Here is a 19,661-nt window from a genome sequence, read left to right on the forward strand (position 1 = left end):
CATCAGAGAAGAGACAAGATTTTGTTGCAAGTGGGAGAGGAAGTTGATTAAAGATTATGAGGGCACATGCATTAAAAAATTATGTACAGTACACTTGATGAATCATTCATAATAAATACTGCAATATTTCCCAAAAAAGAAGAATTGTCTATTTTTATTCCATGGTGACTTTAAATCAGGTGAATCAATACTAAGAATGCTGCATAATGGATATACAAAATAGAAATACTTTTGCAATTCACCTGCTCAAACATGAATGCAAATTCCACTCCCTCTTTGGGCATGCTTTCCACATCAAGAAAGCAATAAAGCTTGAAATATAGCCTCCAGGGCCCTTCCTCCTCTTCCTCCTCACTACCTGCCAACCTGAAAGAGCAAAGCAGTGCAGATGACCCTCACGGGGAAAATTTTTTTTTCCCCTATATGAATGATCAATATATTAAATTATATAACTGTATATTTGAAAATATACAGAATAATATATTGAATAATACATATGGAATTGCCGCTTTCATATATTGAAAAGTACATAATGTACGGTAATACATGTCTTATATTTACTAAACGTTTCATATTTTTAAGCTAGGTAACAATAGTACAAGCACACCTGCATGTACTAAAGTTATTAGCAAGAGACCACTGTATTAAAGAGGACACAGACATTACTTTTTAAATATAATATCATACTCTTAATGATATTCAGCTAATCGTCAACCTAACCACAGGTTCTAATATTCAGCACAATGGTAACCCCAAAAACTTTGACATTCAGAAAACATTTTAAACGACAAAATAATAGAACATTAAACACTAACAGATCTCCCTCTATATTACTATTGAGCAAAATGTGAAACAACACTTAATTTTAACATTTAATCTCCATTAACATTCAGAAGCAAAGCATGCTGGGAACGAGAAATCGGCTGTAAATAATTTATATGGGAACATGTTTGTGCAATATATGTACACAATAAAGGGTAAAACTTTATGTTGACTGGTAAAGTGGATAAAACATGAATATTACATGCAATGCTATTTTTGTATATTTCTAAATATTTTATATGCATCAATATATAGTCATAGATGGTCAATGCATTTATTGCAGTATATTGAAAAATATAAGCACTAGTTTCCCATACATGGACATGTATTATTTAATATTGTTTGCATTTTGCAGTATATTTCCATATATTTTTGTTCTGTAAAAATCATTTTACTGTCAGTCTTCAATTATACCATATGAACTGTCACATTTTCATTACCTCTCAAACTTCGCAAGCATATCTGCCACAATTATGCGGCTTTCAATGGCCCGGCTCTCCACTTTATTGTGTTCAAACAAAGAGAACATGTTCCTACTGTCTTCCATTGCCAGACCACGAATAAGCTTCTCCACCACCTTGACACAAACAAGCACAAATAAGATCACTGTCATCCTAATCTGCAGGGCATACTGTGTCATTTCATTTTACACTTCTATGCTAAGGTGTTAAAATTATAACAAAAAACCCTCGGATGCGTCTTAATCAGCTCCCTAGTTCACTTGTCAGGGCACTGATCAGAGAGTCAGCCCATTGACTTATGTCCTGATCAGTGCCCTGACTAGTGAACTAGGGAGCTGATTGAGACGCAGGGCCTTTCTCTTCCTCTCACCTCTCCAGCTGTGGTGTGTGAGTTGATGGATATCTTGCAAGACCCTCCTCCATGGCAGTACACAGTGGTTGTCATTTCCTGTCTGTTCAGCAGGGCAGTGATCTCCTCCTGAGAAGGCACATACTCCCTGGTCTTTGTCTTCTTAAGGGACTCACCAATAAAGTGGGCATACTTCTCAATCTCAGTGCCAGGGTAGCGCTCTCTAACCCTGAGATTATTCACAGAAAGAGACCAAAAGACATAGTTTTTGTCAAATGAACCAAAGATGTTTAACCCCAAGATGCTATTTAATGAGCATGCCTCTCTGTCACCTCTTCAAGTGGAACCGAAGGTAACGTAGAATTGCACGACTGGGCAGGAAGGTGCAGCTCATGCAGGTGAGCAGGTGCCAGTGTGCACGGTTCGCGGGGCTGTTGGGTTGGGGCACGTGATTGGTCTGTTTGATCAGCTGACAGTACACCTCGTCTCTCAGTGGCCGCAGATCGTGACAGGTCTGCAGGATGCCCTGAATGATGGCAAGAGGGTCTGAAACTATCTCCATCTCCTGAAGTGAGTTAAATATCTTCACTGCCTCATCCTGCAGGCTTCCATAACCCTTCTCCTTTTGCACTGCAGAGAAAAGTAAAGAGATCTGTTAGTAAGATGACTCTTTTTCTTTAATCATATTATGTAACAAACACTAAGTTTGTGCTGCAGACAGGGGCGCATTAACGCCCTGGGTTCCATGGGCTAAAAAAAATAAATGCTACAAATAAAAATATATCATCGCTGTCGGGCCAAAACCTTCTCTCTATATTTCGTCATTTTACTAATATATTTTATTAATACTACTGCTCATAGTTTACATCTGTATGTGGGTTTTACAAATATTTAACAAATAAAAAGCATTTAAAGCAGGTTGTGACTAAACCTCGTAAATCCATTGGCTCATCAAACTGTCAGTCAAACTTCAAACCGCCATTTAGAATTTGTCAAGCACAGTTTGGAGATCTCTGCTTATTTGCATGCAAGGTTAAAAAAGAACTGCTATTTGAGTAAGTAAGTACAGCGTTTTACTCAAAAAACACTATGTCCATTAAGGCTAACTTTTTTGTATTTGAAGAGCGGAGAATATTCTTAGTCTGCTAATTGCCGTCTAGATAAAGAAAGTGTGCATAGCGCTTCAACTTTTGTATCATGAATTACCAAAACTGTGCTGTGGCAAAGAAAATTGTTGGAAACACTGATGTAGTGTTTATAAGCGCATCGCTGCTTTGTTTATGTATCTGCTATAATTCTGCTGTTCCACAAGCGCCACCTACTGGCAAAGAGGGAATTTGAATATTCCACTATTTTTGACCGATATTTTGACACAGCATACATTCAGTGTTGTAAACATTTTTATACCTATAAAAAGTTTACATAGGCAATTGCATTAATCTGATAACCAAAGATCCCTGGGTTACAGCATTACGGTAGGATCAGATACCTACCTCAGATAAAACCTTTTTTAGCTTCCTGACAATTATTTAGAAATTGTGTATGCTAGTAAACTTTCCTGTTTCTGTTCAGTGTTCAGCTGATGGAAGATACTCACAGTTTTCGCTGACCTCTCCGTAGGGCAGTGGCAGAAGAGGTGAATGCAAGGGATGCTGAGTATATCTCAGAATGGGGTTCCTTCGATACATTTGTTCCACAGCCTCAGAGTTAACACTGTTCTCCTATACAAATGTCAGAAAAGGCAAGAGATGTATATACCATTTTTATTAACAACAGTTTTACTCATTCTGACCTTGAGTGCAAAGGCCAGACTACCGATTTAAACCGATTACCTTGATGTCTCTAATAAGTTGCTGGGTGGGCGTTTCAATGGGCACCTTGTTGTCAATGACGCCCTGAATGGCAGACACCCAACGCATGGCCTCATTCAGCATTTTGGTGTATAGCCGGTAAGAATGTTTACGTCCATGAACTATGATGTTCCAATAACCTACAGTGTAAACAGACATCCGCATATGTTGACAGAAATAAAAATATATTCATAATTTCAAAAAATTCACAAAATGGCCATATATACTCAATATGCAAATGATGGCATATAACCAGCATTTTTTTATAATTGTATTTGAAATCAATTTAGGATTAATTAATATATATCTATATATATATATATATATATATATATATATATATATACACACACCTTTTTTTAGATATACATATATTTATTTATATACAGTGCGATTCAAATGTTTTGGAGTAAATAAGATTGTTTTTATTTTTATTTTGAAAGAAATTAATTGTATTCATAAGTGTAAAAGTGTCAGTAAAGATTTTTTTAATACTTGAAATAAATGCTGTTCTTTTGAACTTGCTACTCATCAAATGACCACCAAAAAAGTATCACACTTTTTTTTTTAACACAAAACATTAAGCAGTTTTCAACATTGATAATAATGATTTTAAAAAAAATTGAGCAGCAAATCAGCACATTCGAATGATTTCTGATTCTGAAGGATCATGAGACACTGAAGACTGGTGTATTGACTGCTGAAAATTCAGCTTTGAATCACAGGAATAAATCATATTTTAAAAAATATTAAAAGTTAAAGACAACTAAACGGTGGTTATTTTAAATCGAAGTGCTATTTCACAATATTACTGTTTTTACTGTATTTTTAGCAAATATATGCAGCCGTAATATTAAATACTATTTCAAAAACATAAAAAAAAATCTTACAGTAGTAAATACTGGAGGATTTTGTTGGTTTACAGACTTTTAGCTTTAAAAGTACAGTCTCTAATTGATGCTAACAATAATGCAAATGCATTCTTACAATTCCAAACAATTCTTTTTCTTCTTCTATGGTAAATAAAGTGTGTGAAATACTTTGCTCTAAGATTTACTCACATTGTGAGTGATTGAAACTCACAATGATTGCTATGATTCCATATTATACATTTAACAGGCTTAAACTAGTCATACTCACCTGTCTCTTTAAACTTTTTCTCCTCAGGCTGAACCACAGAGCACAGGCTGTTCAGAACAAGAGTGCCCATCTTAGACGCGTTACGTTCAGAAGACTTGAAGTAGTCCAGCGAGTTGTTAGTCAAGACAAACCAGCGCTTTTTCAGTTTGAGAGCAGAACTTTTGGCCCCAGCCTTCATCTCCTTGTGGAGCCATCCTGTGTCATGAAAAAACATGCACACGCACACACACACACACACATACATATAAAGTTTAAAGAAATAGTGACAAGTTACAGAAAATAAAAAGGTCACCAGGATTTTGCCAAGTAAGACATGATCCTGGATCAACATATTTTGTTGATCCTGGAACAACATTTGTGTCCAGAAATGTTGTACTAACCTCATCCTTACACCTAGACCTAACCGTACCCATAAATTATCCCTAAAATCAGAAGGGAACGATATGTGAGAAACATTAATGTAGAAGCACCTAATAAGCCTAAACTTGACATAAACTGTAAAATTGTCCCCAAATCTGATTGGTTGATTGTTGATCCAGGAACATGCTGTACTTGTATGAAATTCACCAATCAACATCATATAAAATGTACACTTAGATTGGTAGCTAAATTCAGGTTACAGATGAATAACACACCTCTGACCAGGAACTCCTGTCCGTCACTCTTGGAGTCTCCTTTCGGTTTCTGCAGGAGACTAATCCAGTGATGCATTTCCTCCGGCAGGTCTGAGTTACAGTGGATCACACGATTGGCTGTGATGATCACAAATGAATTGGGCCTATTCCAAAGGAAGTTGTGTTAGTCACATTTTTATATAGCACTTTTTACAATGGCAATTGTTTCAAAGCAGCTTCACAGTGTTAACAGGAAAATAATGCAACAGAATTTGATTCGGCTATACAGCCGCTCTGGAGAAAACAGTGATGTTATCCAGCTAATTTCAATTATCATAATGTCAATGCAGGCAGATCGGTAATATAGTTGAAATTTAAGTGTTCCCAACTGAGTAAGCCAAAAGCCAAAGGCGACAGCACCAAAAGAATACGATAACTTTGGATGCTGTATCTCTTCAGATATTTAGCTGTAAAAATGCAAAAGTTTCTAATTTCTGCACCACTAGCATAACATAATCATTAAAATATTATTATTTAATAATGTCGAAGAGCTCTTTAATAAAGTCAATCAACAAATTGCTTACTCGTAATAGACCATTTTCATAGTAATGACAAGTGATGCATTACTGTGATGACACGTTTCCACAATTATTAACATTTTTATTTTTTATTTTTATTTTATAAAAACAATTTTAATGCACATTTATAAAAGTATATTTTGTGTTGGATTAACGTGGCATTACATTACAAATAAACTAGATAACTGCATTATTGTTTCCAATACAACAACTGAGGGAGGGACTACACAATTTCTCTTTTGGAAAGTCATAGAAACACTATTGTGAAATTTGCCTTTGGCTATTGGAGCAAATAGGGATCCAAAACAATTTTTTGGTAAAGTTTCCATTCCCCACTATAGAAGTTTACCCAACTACATTGGCTTCTGCTTCTGAGAACGCCAGAAATGTGAAAGGTTCTGTAGCTTATGCTTGGATAAGAAGAAGTATTTTAAAATTGAAAAAATAACAAACTTCGACTTTAACTGGTGTAAGCAATCTTCTAGCATTCTGTAACAAAGACAACACTCACCTGTCAGGATTGTCAGAAGCACAAACTGAATCGATCAATCCAACATCCAATGTGCCCTGAGAGAAAGATAGGAAAACCAGTTGTCAAAAGAGAAAGGAGGTTTAATGTGAAAGTGCATGAAGTGTAAGAAAACTGACCACAGCGTTCTTTGGGTTGGCCTGCTCATGTGACATCTCCAGTAGCTGCTCTGGTGTGGCAATGTGGACCCGACTCAACACGGTAAACCAACCACTAGAGAGCAAAAGAAAGAAAGAGTGCGGAGTGAGGGAGAGCAATCTGGTCCAATTATGAAAAACACACGGGTATAAAATTGTCAGCATACTGTACCTGGCATCCTCTGGTGACTCTGCAAACACCTGGTATGTTCTCTCATCTGTCACAATATTCAGAGCATTCTCTTTCTCATGATTATCCACAATCTCCCTAAAAACAGGATATAAATCTTGATTAAACTTCAGGATGATCTAGCGTTTCTGAATAAACTGTACTATACTCGTTTGATTAAAACTAAATGGCAAGATGATCACAATCAACTATCACAAAAAGAATCTTTCTATCAGACAGACACCTGATACCGAAATACCATTTTCTATTTCTCTCAAACTTACTTGGCTGAACGGATGTCAATTGTCCCTTTCAACTTCTCCTCGCTGTCATTCTCAAAGTACATGAGCTTGGAGTCACGCAGAACGAACCAGCGCATCTTCCAGTTCCTGCGAGAGAGAGTGGAAAGTCCGCCTCCTTTCTTGTACAGCCAGCCTGACTTTAATGACTCCTGTTTAGAGCGGAACCACATGAAGGTTTCATCCTTCAAAACGCACCAACGCCTGCGCCACGGGATCATCAACCCAGCTGTGGATGAGACAGAAGAGAAAAAGATTTATACTTTCAAGTCAAGAACAACATTGCCCAAGCTGTTTTTTTTTTTTTTTAAGAGATGTTATTATTATAATGTATTTGACAATGGGGGGCCTTGGAGTCAAAAAAGTTGAGGGTCATTGCATTATAAAAAGACTGAATCATTTGATTTCTTACCCTTCATGTAAAGGTAACTATGGAAGTATGGAGGTCCGTTCCCATTCAAGATGTTGACTTTACCGTTGGATACCTCCTCATCTGTGTCCACGTACCCATCATGCTCATCATCGCTGTCAGCATACTGAAAGAGAGACAGACAGATTGATTGTGTGTGTGTTTTATTTTTGCACTCATTATTTATTAATCTGACAGTATTTTGATCCAGAAGAAGGATGAGGAAGACAAATTTAAGTTTCTATTTTAAAGCTATTTCGGACATTTCGAATTCCTATCTATTCGAAAGGGAAACTACAGAAATTTTCAAAACTGCTGGCCAAATTTACATTTAAATAGTATATTAGCATTATATAATTACATATCTGATATGACCTCTCATAAAAGCGGTTTCCCTCACTCAAATTGCATTTAAAAAAGCATATATTCCCGGATAGTGCATTATATGTGCAGGTCTAAGGCATGTGTAACTAGGTTTCTATGGGATCTGGAGCTTCTAACAGCAGCTACAGTGACACGATAACCAACTGGTGAAGTTTTATTCAGAAGGCAGGACTTGGATTAATAGAGCTGCAATTTTTGCATGTTGCATTTTTTTCCACATTCATAGCAATACTAGTTACTTTGTCTTGATATGTAAACAGTCTTTGGCTAAAAAATCTATATAACTACCAAATTTATACAAGATGTGATACTGTCTTGTTTTTACTGCTTGGCTGTCCCTAGAGGCAGAATGGTTCTGGCATTTCTGTGAACAAATCTGGCATTTATTGTGAACCCCAGAACAAGAGAAAACATGTATATCAGAATTTGTTCCAGTGTGCGAAATATATTATTATATATAGTATTCAAATATATGTTAACCCAACACTAGCTAACCTCAAGGAATAGAATTGTGAACAGTTCCTTTAATCGGGCTACCATTATCAAGGTATGATTCTTCTTTAGGACAGTGGTTCTCAGCCTTTTTGACTCCTGATTTTTACCTTTTGTAGTTCTGCTGTAATAAAAATAAATAAACTCAAAAAATATGTTGTACATCGTTGTTTTTGGTGTTTTTATCATTGTAATAAAATGTTAATATTACTAAATCTTAATAATTGTAAGAGTTTTACCTCTTGGTAAAACCTTAGAACACGCTTGTATTATCTCTCTATGAAACTCACTGAATCTGAGCTGCGGTTGTAGGACTCCTGGCTTGCGTTGGTGCAGGTGGACTTGCGTGCATGTTCTGCGTCTGTTGCTGCAATGCTGCTATGTCCGTCCTCTAGATCATCTTGGTCATAGTCTGACTCGCCATCCCCGGGCACGCTGTATATGGGTTCCTCTGTGTCCGGTAGAGACTCCGCTGCGGTCAGCTTGCTGGTGCGGTCTACGTCTTCTCCCTCTTTTTCCCCATTCTCCTCTTTAACCGTTTTAGCCTCTTCATGCTTTCCATCTTCCTTTTTGGTTTCACCATGGAGAGGGGGAGGTGGAGGAAGAGGAGGGGGAGGAGGTGGGGGAGGAGCCCCAGGTGGAACATTAGGTGCAGATGGAGCCACCGTGCCCTCAGCGAAAGCGGGAGGAGGAGGTGGCAGAGTGGCTAAGATCTCCTGATCTACTGGACCTTCTGCTGGAGGAGGGAACTCGGGAAGGGGTATGCATTCCTCCTCTGCGTGGAAGCCTTCGTCTACCTCCTCCTCGGTGGCGGCTGCCGGCCTGGGGGCAGGTTGTTTAGGATCACCAGGGATGACTTCTGGACCTCCGGTGTTGAGTAGTTCAAGGAATTCAGTGGCGACACGGGAAGCCTTCTTTTTCTCTCGCAGGATCTCAGCATCACGCCGCAATCGGAGTTCTTGTCTCGAGCTCTCACGTAGCATAGACACACCGTCTTCTCTTTTCTTCTGCAGGCGCTCAATCTCTCGCTCCAAACGCAGAATTTCCTCCATCTGACGGGTCTCCTCAGTAGAGTGTGGAGACTAAAGGAAGGCAGGAGAGAGGGAAGATACAGAAACACTGGTTAGAGAAATTACAAACTCATTGATACCACGTGTCTGCAACTCACTGATTTTTAGATTTTTAGACTCAAATGTCAAAAGGCTTGAAAAAAATCTATTGACAGGTTGACCATGTATCTACATGAACACGTATGTTTTACATTTTCCTTAAGATAAAGATAAAGATAAATGTTGGACAATATAAAATTTGTCTCTCAAAAAAGCAGTTAAATATTATGGAAGCCCATTAGAAAAAACCCCATAAAAAGTCAAATCTGTGAGATAAAAAGTCAATTACAAAAATCTTGACTTTTTATGTCATAAATATAACTTAGTATGCCATTATTTTGACTCATTATGATTTATCAAAGCATTTTATTCTAATGGGGAATCAGTTAAAATTATGAGATCAAAAGTCAAAGTTATGAGATTAAATCAAGGTTTTCATTCATATTTCATAATTATAACTATATATTAATTAATTTAGGTAACACTATAGTTTAGAGTCGAATTCTCACTATAAACAAGTTGCTTATTAGCATGCATATTACTAGGATATTGGCTGTTTATTAGTATGTATAAAGCACATATTAATGCCTTATTCTGCATGACCATGTTCAACATCCCTTAATCCTACCCGATACCTAACCTGAACAACTATCTCACTAACTATTAGTAGGCAGTAATTAGGAGTTTATTGAGGCAAAAGTCATAGTTAATAGTTAGTTAATAGTGAGAATTGGACCCTAATCTAAAGTGTGACCTTAATTTTATTTTCTTATGTGCCGTAAATGGGCATCCACAGTAAAAAAGGAAAATGATGACAAAATTATAAGCAATCAACATTTTAAAGTTCAGCTTAACATGTATATAAAACGGTATATAGCATATTAAAGTAATGTAAAGTTTCAAAGTTTGAAGCAATATAAGATTTTTGCCATAAAATGCATATGCCGCTATTATGCATGTTCTCTAAGCTTTTAAAAGGAACATGAAAGTCACTTACCTCTGCTGCCCCTGCTTCTCCTTTCTTTTCCTCTTCATTTTTCTTTTCATTGTCTCCTTCTGTTTTTGTATCCTCCTCTTTTTTCTCTTTCTTTTCCTCCTCCTCTCGCTTTCTCATCTTCTCTCGTAGTTTGCGGCAGACTCCTCTTGCCACTTGCCCTCGCCTGTGTTTCTGGAGAACTAACGCAGCTGTGCGTTTCCGTTGAAACCGCCGTCGATAGAGATGAGCGCGGTAGTTCTTCTGGATAATCACAATGCTGTCCATAGCCTTCTTAAAATTCTTTCTGTAATGTAAATGTATGTAAAATGTTATTATTAATGTAATGTAAAATTTACAGTGAGCTCCATTAGAATAAGTAACTGTGTTTATATGTCTGGTAGATGACAGCATTCTAAGACACTAGACATCACTAAGACTCTACTTGATGCTTGTCATGTTAATAACACTACTACTAATAATAATAATAATTCATTACATTTATATAGCGCTTTTCTAGACACCCAAAGCCCTGTTAAGGGCCCTGTTTACAGTGTTTTGGTCATTCACAAGTAGACGAGGGAGAGAAGGCTGTCTTTTGTGTCTGTTCGAACACATTTGACCACATAAGCATCTACACTATGATAGCAATCGGTCGAATGCATTTTGAACTACCACTGGGATTAGAAAGTGGATAAGCTCAACTTTTTAGACCCCATTTACACCTGTAGAGTCATCCACTTGTGATCCAATTAACCAAAGCACATCTTAATACCAGGCTTAAACAGATATTAAATCCAAACAGATATTAAACAAATGTTGTTTATTGAAATGTTTTGGAAATTATACCAAACGCAATCTAAGGTTATCTGCGCAAAACCTCAAGAAATACACACACCTTGCTATATATCTCAAAAGATAGGCTCGTATGATCAGTCCGGCTTTGCTTCGCACTTCATCTCTCTGCTTCTCCAGCTTCTGTTCCAAAGATTCCTTTAGGAACACCTAGAGAGCAAAGGTTATCACAGGTTAGTGCCATCAAACATAACACAAGTGAAAATGTGCCAACCATTGATACCTCACAGGTGGATATCTTTCCAAGGTTACACTTTATTTTAAGGTGTAATTATATATTTAAAATCTGAGTAATATTACTTAACTACATGTACTTACTATAGGGGTTAGAGTAAGATTAGTGTTTGGTTGAGGTTTAGTTGCATGATTATGCATAATTATGTTAATACTATGGTAAATACATGTAACATATGTAACAAGGACACTGTAAAATAAAATGTTACCCTTTCCATTATATGAAAAGAGATGTAAATAAGCACAGTTATAGAAGAAGACGCCAAAAGTCACTTACCTTGGTCTTTCCAAACTGCCACTCCTTCTTGGTCCTGTCATGGAGTATCAGCAAATCTGTGCTCTTCTTTTTCTCATCTACATTGGAAGCAGCAGATGCCTTTTCCTTCTCCTTGAGAATGATTTTATATCTGTTGTACACAAAATCATAAACATCTCCCTGAAAACACAAACCAACAAAAACTCATGCATGTGTATTTGTTTGAATACTTACCTGGTGAAGAAATCTTTAAAGGTGCGCCTGACAGGGAATCCAGCTCTGCGAATCTTCACTGTCTCCAACATGCCAGAGTACCGCAACTGATTCAGAACAACATCTGGGTCAAACTTGTTTGGGGTCTATAGAAGAAATAGAAACAAAAAAACATTTAAAAAAGGCATAATGTTTGTGGAATAACATGTCACAATTTATCTTTTAAATTGCCTTATTGGTGGATGTGACTGCTCTAACCTTGTCCATGTTGGGTTTGATGCAACGCACGAAGAAGGGGTTAGATACACTGAGAGTGGCCATTAGAGAATGAAGAGAGTCCTGACGGACAGAAGAGACAACCAATCAAATGTTTTAAATCACTGAAAAGTTGGAAGGGACTGCAGGCAATATTTGAACAAGACACATGATTAACTGACTAGAGAATTTGCCCCTGATTTTTTAAACAGAAAAAATCTGAATGCTTTGAAAGATGCAGCATTTTAGAATGTTACATTTGTGGTCTATGATTAAGATGTAAGATGTAAAAGTCTTTATATAAAAGCTATATCTCACTCTGAACTGAGAGCTGACAGTGGGCTTTTTTCTGGCCGTGCCCATCTTCAAGGTCTCCTCATTGTTTCTGCTGCTCACTTGCTCAAACAGGTCATAAATGAAATCCAATCTGCACACATACATAATCACTCACAGATTAAACTACACAAGAACAAAACTGCCTCAGCACCTGTGAGTTTGTGAATTTTTGTGACTCACCTACTATCCTTCAGCATGTTCAGTATATCATCTCTAAATGTGTCTCTGTTCTTCTCTAATATCCCCCTCACATCATATAAGACCTATAAAAATGAAGACAAAAACATAAAGGTAAAAAAGGTAAAAAAGGAAGACAACCAGACTTGACTGACTGACAGACAGATTAACAGACAGATGTACAGACAGACAGCATAGTGCTTTATTTACCTCTCCAGCATAGTGCTTTATTCCAAACTGATGGTCTGCCAGTCTGGGCTTTACATAGTAGGGATTAGTCTGTGGAAAAACAACCTCATTTGTGAGTTTATTCATGTTATGATTGGTTGAATTGTATTATGTCCTTGTATGATGAGAATATAACTCACAGAGTGTCTGCCATGCAGTTTCTCCAACAAGGTGAAGTCAGTGCCTTTGGGAAATCGGCTCTCCTCATTAACCAGAGCTAACATCCCCAGTTTCTGTGCAAACACAACATCAAATAGATACAAATTAGAACTTCTACTATTGTAATAATACATTTTTTTGATTGATTAATGTATAATTAGTCATTACTTAATTAAACCCAATTGTTCCCAACACCAAACCATGTTTGGTTTACCTTCTCAATCAGATCCAGACATTCTGCATTGTCCATCCAATCAATGGCTTCCCAGTGAATCCCTTCCCTATATGACATAATTCATTAGTTATAGTATACAAAATCTTTTAAAATGCTAAAATTGCATTTGTAATAACTTTTTAGGTGATCTGATGCTTAAGATATACAATACACATGTAAGAATACACCAAATCAATGTTGATGGCATTGACATTTTACAGCAAAGCGATGATATCTCAATCATTATCTAGTCTTGTGTTCACTCTATTTAGCCAAGTTTGCAAAATCAACACCCTGTTACAAATTATGGTAAAGCTAAATCACATCTACCACTAAAGATTGCTTTATAAATCTTCCTGATCAATTTCAACTCCTCCTACTCAATGTTGCAACAGAAAATTTTGACTATCTCTCTTTTCCAGCACTTTTCCAGCACTAAGCCTGTTCCAGTGGGTGAAATTCCCAAGTCCTTTCCAGTGAGGGAAGATCCTGAGTCCCTTACAGTGAAAGAAATCCCATTCCCGTGAAAGAAATCCCGTTCCAGTGAGATATTACCAAGTCCGTTCCAGTCAGAGAAATTCCAGAGCTAAGCCTAGAGAGTGCAGCACTGACCATAATGGCTCTGTCATTGTGAGTCTGGGCCACACACTCATTCGTTCCAGCCCGGCCAGAGTCCAGTGTCGGCTCCAGCCCATGAGCCCACTCCAGTTCAGAACCCCATATACAACATTTTGATGGTGATATACGTCCCCAGCCATAGTGGCCAAGCCAAGCTCCCGGGTCAAGACGAATCCAGGTTGTATCTGGATCAGATGGTAGATCTGCACCCAGACACAACCTCATTGCAGCCCTGAATGTCAGCAAAGACTGTCTACTAGAACGGATTGTCCATCCTCAGCAACGACTACAAGAACCAGACAAGTCCTCTGCACAGACCTATGACCAGCTTCGTCTCCATACTGGCATGATTAATCCGATCTTCAAGCAAAAGGAACTGGATGAAATATTTTGAATGCTACTGATTCACTATCTAATTTCTGACTTATTTCTGAATTATAACCACACCATGTTTTTTTGTTGGCCACTGACGGAGCCTGGTTTCTCCCAAGGTTTTTCTACACTTCTGTCACCTGATAGAGTTTTGGTTCCTTGCCAATGTCGCCTCTGGTTGTTTAGTTAGGGACACATAACAGCAATATTACTGACTTGACTGCACTGACACTATTGGATGAGAACTCAACTTAGCGGAATCATGACATCACTGTTTTCTGCAGAGCTGCTTTATAGCTACAGTAAATTGAACTCAATTCATAATTGATGTACCTTACACAGTTATTAAACAGAAATGAATCAACACTGAACTGATTTTAATTGAATGATTGTTTACTATTGTCTTTTAGAGCTGATTTACAGCAGTTGAATTTTGTTTGCATCACTGAATCGTTTTTTCACCCTGCTTATCACTGTAAAGCTACTTTAAAACCATCTGTATTGTATAAAGCACTACATAAATAAAGGTGACTTGACTTGACCAAACTTACATTTCATGCACTCACGGTTGTCAGTCTTTACCTGTTGTATTCCAGTTGCTCCAGAGAGAAAATATGTTTGTTGAAATATTCTTGTAGTTTTTCATTAGCATAATTAATGTTGAACTGCTCAAAACGGTTCACCTTCAGAACACAAAAATACTAGTTAGATCGTAGTAAAAATATTATGTGTGTATGTATCTGTGTGAATGAACATGTGATCACCTCAAAATTCTCAAAACCAAAGATGTCCAGGATTCCAATAGACTTGAAATTATCTTTGCCCTTTATCTTCTGATTAATTCGCATGATGATCCACGAGAAACACTGAGAATAAAGTGCCATGGCAACTGAATCCCGGGAATCTATCGCCTGTCAATCAAAAATCAGAAAAGAAGATTTTCAAGTGGAGACCGAAGAGAATAACTGTCAAACTATTCAAGTTTTTTTTTTCTTATAAAAGAATGCAATTACGAGAAAGTATATATATATATATACATATATACAGTGCCTTGCGAAAGTATTCGGCCCCCTTGAACTTTGCGACCTTTTGCCACATATCAGGCTTCAAACATATTCTCTCTCTCTCTCTCTCTCTCTCTCTCTCTCTCTCTCTCTCTCTCTCTCTCTCTCTCTATATATATATATATATATACACACACACACACACACACCAATCAGGCATAACATAATGACCACTGACAGGTGAAGTGAATAACACTGATTATCTCTTCATCACGGCACCTGTTAGTGGGTGGGATATATTAGACAGAGCAATTGAACATTTTGTCCTCAAAGTTGATGTGTTAGAAGCAGGAAAAATCGGCAAGATTAAGGATTTGAGTGAGTTTGACAAGGACCAAATTTTTAATGGCCAGCATCTCCAAAACTGCAGCTCTCTTGGGGTGTTCCCAGTCTGCAGTGGTCAGTATCTATCAAAAGTGGTCAAAGGAAGGAACAGTGGTTAACCGGAGAAAGGGTCATGGGCAGCCAAGGTTCATTGATACACGTGGGGAGTGAAGCATGGGCCGTGTGGTCTGATCAAACAGACAAGCTACTGTAGCTCAAATTTTTCAAGAACTGAATGCTGGTTTTGATAAAAAGGTGTCCGAATACACAGTTTATGGCAGTTTGTTGTGTATGGGGCTGCAGCTGCATAGCCGCAGATAAGTCAGGGTGCACATGCTGACCCCTGTACAAGGCCTAAAGGGCCAACAGTACGTGAGCATCAGAACTGAACCACGGATCAATGAAAGTGGCCTGGTCTGATGAATCACGTTTTCTTTTACATCACGTGGATGGCTGGGTGCATGTGCATTGCTTACCTGGCTACACATAGCATCAGGATGCACTATGGGAAGAAGTGAAGCTGGCGGAGGCAGTGTGAGGATTTGGGTAATGTTCTGCTGGGAAACCTTGGCTCCTGCCATTCATGTGAAAGTTACTTTGACACATACCACCTACTCAAACATTGTTGCAGACCATGTACAAACTATCATGGAAACTGTATATTTCCTTGTGCTTTCAGCAGGATAATGCGCTCTGCCACAAACCAAAAATGGTTCAGGAATGGTTTGAGGAGCACAACAAGTTTGAGGTGTTGACTTGGCCTTCAAATTCCCCAGATCTCAATCCAATCGAGCATCTGTGGGATGTGCTGAAGTCCAGTTAGTCCAATCCATTGAGGCCAAACCTCGCTACTTACAGGATCTGCTGCTAACATCTTGGTGCAAGATACCACAGCACACCTTCAAGGGTCTAGTGTAGTCTGTGCCTCGATTGGTCAGGGCTGTTTTGACAGCAAAAGGGGGACCAACACAATATTAGGAAGCATCAGGATGCCTGATTAGTATTATATATATATATATATATATATATATATATATATATATATATATATATATATATATATATATACACACTCACCTAAACACCTGTTCAATTTCTCATTAATGCAATTATCTAATCAACCAATCACATGGCAGTTGCTTCAATGCATTTAGGGGTGTGGTCCTGGTCAAGACAATCTCCTGAACTCCAAACTGAATGTAACAATGGCGTACAATGTGTGTAACAATGACAGAATTTGGCGTAAACAGAATGAGAACATGGATCCATCATGCCTTGTTACCACTGTGCAGGCTGGTGGTGGTGTAATGGTGTGGGGGATATTTTCTTGGCACACTTTAGGCCCCTTAGTGACAATTGGGCATCATTTAAATGCCACAAACTACCTGAGCATTGTTTCTGACCATGTCCATCCCTTTATGACAACCATGTACTCATCCTCTGATGGCTACTTCCAGAAGGATAATGCACCATGTCACAAAGCTCGAATCATTCTTAAATTGTTTTCTTGAACATGACAATCTTTTCACTGTACTAAAATGGCCCCCATAGTCACCAGATCTCAACCCAATAGAGCATCTTTGGGATGTGGTGGAACGGGAGCTTCGTCCCCTGGATTTCCACCCCACAAATCTCCATCAACTGTAAGATGCTATCCTATCAATATGGGCCAACATTTCTACAGAATGCTTTCAGCACCTTGTTGAATCAATGCCACATAGAATTAAGGCAGTTCTGAAGCCGAAAGGGGGTCAAACACAGTATACAGTATGGTGTTCCCAATAATCCTTTAGGTGAGTGTATATATACACATATATAGAGATTGTACCTGTTCCACTGTGAGTGGAGAGCAGATCTCTTCTCCTCTGAGGATCATGGAACGCTGGGTCAGGACCTCAGACAGCTGAAAACTGTCCAAGCCCAGGAGCTCACTCACATTAGTGATAACTACAGGAAGTAGAGAAGAGAATTACTAACAAACACATATTAGTGACTTCTATGTAAGGGATAATCCATGGATAGTTGTGCATTACATGGTTTTACTACACTACATGGAGGCAAAGAACCACCCAATGTGAATCGGAGGGATGACGGTTATTTTTGGTCAGCTACAACTTGTTAGATTTAGCATTCTGCACGCTTTAAATCAGACACAAAGACAATGTAGTGTGACAAGATGACATTTATTTCATTAAATTATCAAATGTATTTAAAAAAATTATGGAGTGATGTGTTTGTGAATTATCTGCATCTGTGCAGCACCTCTACTATCAATAAATCTGTGAGTTTAAGGCATGGGGCAGTATTGACAAGAAGTTTCTATGCTTCTGAATGTTTCTGTGTGTGCAGAGCGCTCTCCAAACTCTGTGTACGATTGATATATGCGTTCTTCAATGAAAACACTGCATTAATATAGAACAGTGATTAAACTGACAAACAATCAGAATGCACCCATTTCAGCCAATCAGAACAGAGTATTCTGACAGAACATGGCAAGGCCATAACCATGTCTTGAACAATGAGGGGGACCAATTTTAAAAAAAATGTATTTATTGGGAGGGACTTGTCCCTCTCAATGTATATGGTGGTTATGGCCCTGGATCATGGTATGTTTATCAGTAAGAGATGAATGACACCTCTCACCCTGTTTGGTGGTGATCTGCGCGCCCCCTGCTGTCATGAACTCCACATTGCCAAGTTGTAGAACTCCAGACAGCAGTTTAAACATATCTCTGATCTCTTCCTCTGTGAACTCCATGACCTTAAGAGCCTCCTGAAGATATAAAGAGAAAGAAAAAATAAATCATGCTGTTCTTAGTTTTTTGTTTACTATCAGATTAACAAAAATCTATTTGTTTTTTAATACCATGACGTCGTCAAAATGCTGCTTGTCATCGAGACTGCGGTCCTTCACACATCCTGACTGACTCAGGTAGTGAAATAATTCAGGGGAGTCTTCCAGAAAATATGTCTCTATAAACAGAGGGACATATGTACTCATTTATTCTGTCAACATGCGTGCATATTTTAGTTGATATTATTATGCTAGCATCCTCTGCGTTAAGTGTAAATGTTGTGTATTTGTTCACCCTTTTGGCTTTTGCTGGCCCCAGCCAGTAAAGCATAAAAGATGTGGTAGTTTCTCTCCCCTGGATTCTGCCTTACCACTCGATTCTGGAACACAGATCAGATCACAGATGATGAGTGGGCGAGAATCTCACTTTGGCAGACAGTTTCTTTGCAAAATGGGGGAGTGATTCTGCTTTTGACAAGATATCCAGAGCCAAATTGTATTAGCCTTAACAATGGTTGGTTTTATACTGTGAACAGTTGATCATAGAAGATTGATTTCTGGTAGTTAGGGGTGAGTCACACAGCAGAGAGCAAGGTTACCTTTTCAAGCAAATCTGAAGCAGCAAAAATTAAGGAAATACAGATCCAAAAAAAAGCAGATTGGAGTAAACTGTACTGTAAACATGGTTAAGTATGTGGGGAACAAATGCCAGTTACTATTAGTCACTTCTATAACAAAAATGTAGAGAGAAAAGTAATTTATAACAACTAAACTACACCTGGAAAAAATTAAAATGATTGAAGTGCAACATTCTGTATATTTCAGTAACTATAAATGGATAACTATGGTACCTGGGATTTGTTTTACCTAATGTGTGAACAGGAAAAAGGAATGCACTTCAGTATACTAATTTACTTTAAAAGAATACTTTTGTGAACTGAAATGTGAACTGAATGTAATGTTTTCTTACACTTAATTTTTTTTCCTTCAGTTTTATAGTTTAATTTATGGTTAATATAAATTAAACTACAAAACTGAAGGAAAAAAATTTAAGTGTAAGAAAACATTACATTCAGTTCACATTTCAGATTAGTCAGTTCATATGTCACTTAGATAGGATTAATGTACATCTTTATATGTAATTTCCTTAGTATTGTTGTTGTTGAAATATGATTAAAGTTTATTGCTATGTACTGACAAGCAGTGATATACTTAAATTTTTATTGAAATATAAGTATTTAAATATA

At 37.7% G+C, this 19,661-nt stretch overlaps 1 protein-coding gene across 1 annotated transcript in view; it reads right to left on the reverse strand.

Moving 5' to 3' along the window:
- The window catches only part of myo10l1 (myosin X, like 1), a 77,200-nt gene that overhangs the window by 10,291 nt on the left and 47,248 nt on the right, over nucleotides 1–19,661 (reverse strand). The window contains exons 7-37 of the mRNA XM_067459160.1: nucleotides 19,014–19,027; nucleotides 18,710–18,794; nucleotides 18,487–18,593; nucleotides 18,264–18,393; nucleotides 17,449–17,567; nucleotides 14,997–15,143; nucleotides 14,815–14,915; nucleotides 13,243–13,309; nucleotides 13,010–13,102; nucleotides 12,852–12,920; nucleotides 12,645–12,727; nucleotides 12,447–12,555; nucleotides 12,132–12,212; nucleotides 11,895–12,019; nucleotides 11,682–11,811; nucleotides 11,214–11,320; nucleotides 10,340–10,622; nucleotides 8,524–9,315; nucleotides 7,361–7,484; nucleotides 6,934–7,177; nucleotides 6,653–6,748; nucleotides 6,463–6,556; nucleotides 6,326–6,381; nucleotides 5,258–5,400; nucleotides 4,623–4,817; nucleotides 3,465–3,622; nucleotides 3,230–3,353; nucleotides 1,965–2,262; nucleotides 1,654–1,861; nucleotides 1,263–1,399; nucleotides 243–366 (exon numbers count right to left, since the gene is read on the reverse strand). Of these exons, the coding sequence (XP_067315261.1) occupies nucleotides 243–366; nucleotides 1,263–1,399; nucleotides 1,654–1,861; nucleotides 1,965–2,262; nucleotides 3,230–3,353; nucleotides 3,465–3,622; nucleotides 4,623–4,817; nucleotides 5,258–5,400; nucleotides 6,326–6,381; nucleotides 6,463–6,556; nucleotides 6,653–6,748; nucleotides 6,934–7,177; nucleotides 7,361–7,484; nucleotides 8,524–9,315; nucleotides 10,340–10,622; nucleotides 11,214–11,320; nucleotides 11,682–11,811; nucleotides 11,895–12,019; nucleotides 12,132–12,212; nucleotides 12,447–12,555; nucleotides 12,645–12,727; nucleotides 12,852–12,920; nucleotides 13,010–13,102; nucleotides 13,243–13,309; nucleotides 14,815–14,915; nucleotides 14,997–15,143; nucleotides 17,449–17,567; nucleotides 18,264–18,393; nucleotides 18,487–18,593; nucleotides 18,710–18,794; nucleotides 19,014–19,027 (4,643 nt within the window). The remainder of the gene's footprint in view (nucleotides 1–242; nucleotides 367–1,262; nucleotides 1,400–1,653; nucleotides 1,862–1,964; nucleotides 2,263–3,229; nucleotides 3,354–3,464; nucleotides 3,623–4,622; nucleotides 4,818–5,257; nucleotides 5,401–6,325; nucleotides 6,382–6,462; nucleotides 6,557–6,652; nucleotides 6,749–6,933; nucleotides 7,178–7,360; nucleotides 7,485–8,523; nucleotides 9,316–10,339; nucleotides 10,623–11,213; nucleotides 11,321–11,681; nucleotides 11,812–11,894; nucleotides 12,020–12,131; nucleotides 12,213–12,446; nucleotides 12,556–12,644; nucleotides 12,728–12,851; nucleotides 12,921–13,009; nucleotides 13,103–13,242; nucleotides 13,310–14,814; nucleotides 14,916–14,996; nucleotides 15,144–17,448; nucleotides 17,568–18,263; nucleotides 18,394–18,486; nucleotides 18,594–18,709; nucleotides 18,795–19,013; nucleotides 19,028–19,661) is intronic.

This window comes from Pseudorasbora parva, chromosome 12 (assembly GCF_024679245.1).
Source record: "Pseudorasbora parva isolate DD20220531a chromosome 12, ASM2467924v1, whole genome shotgun sequence".
NCBI lineage: Eukaryota > Metazoa > Chordata > Actinopteri > Cypriniformes > Gobionidae > Pseudorasbora > Pseudorasbora parva.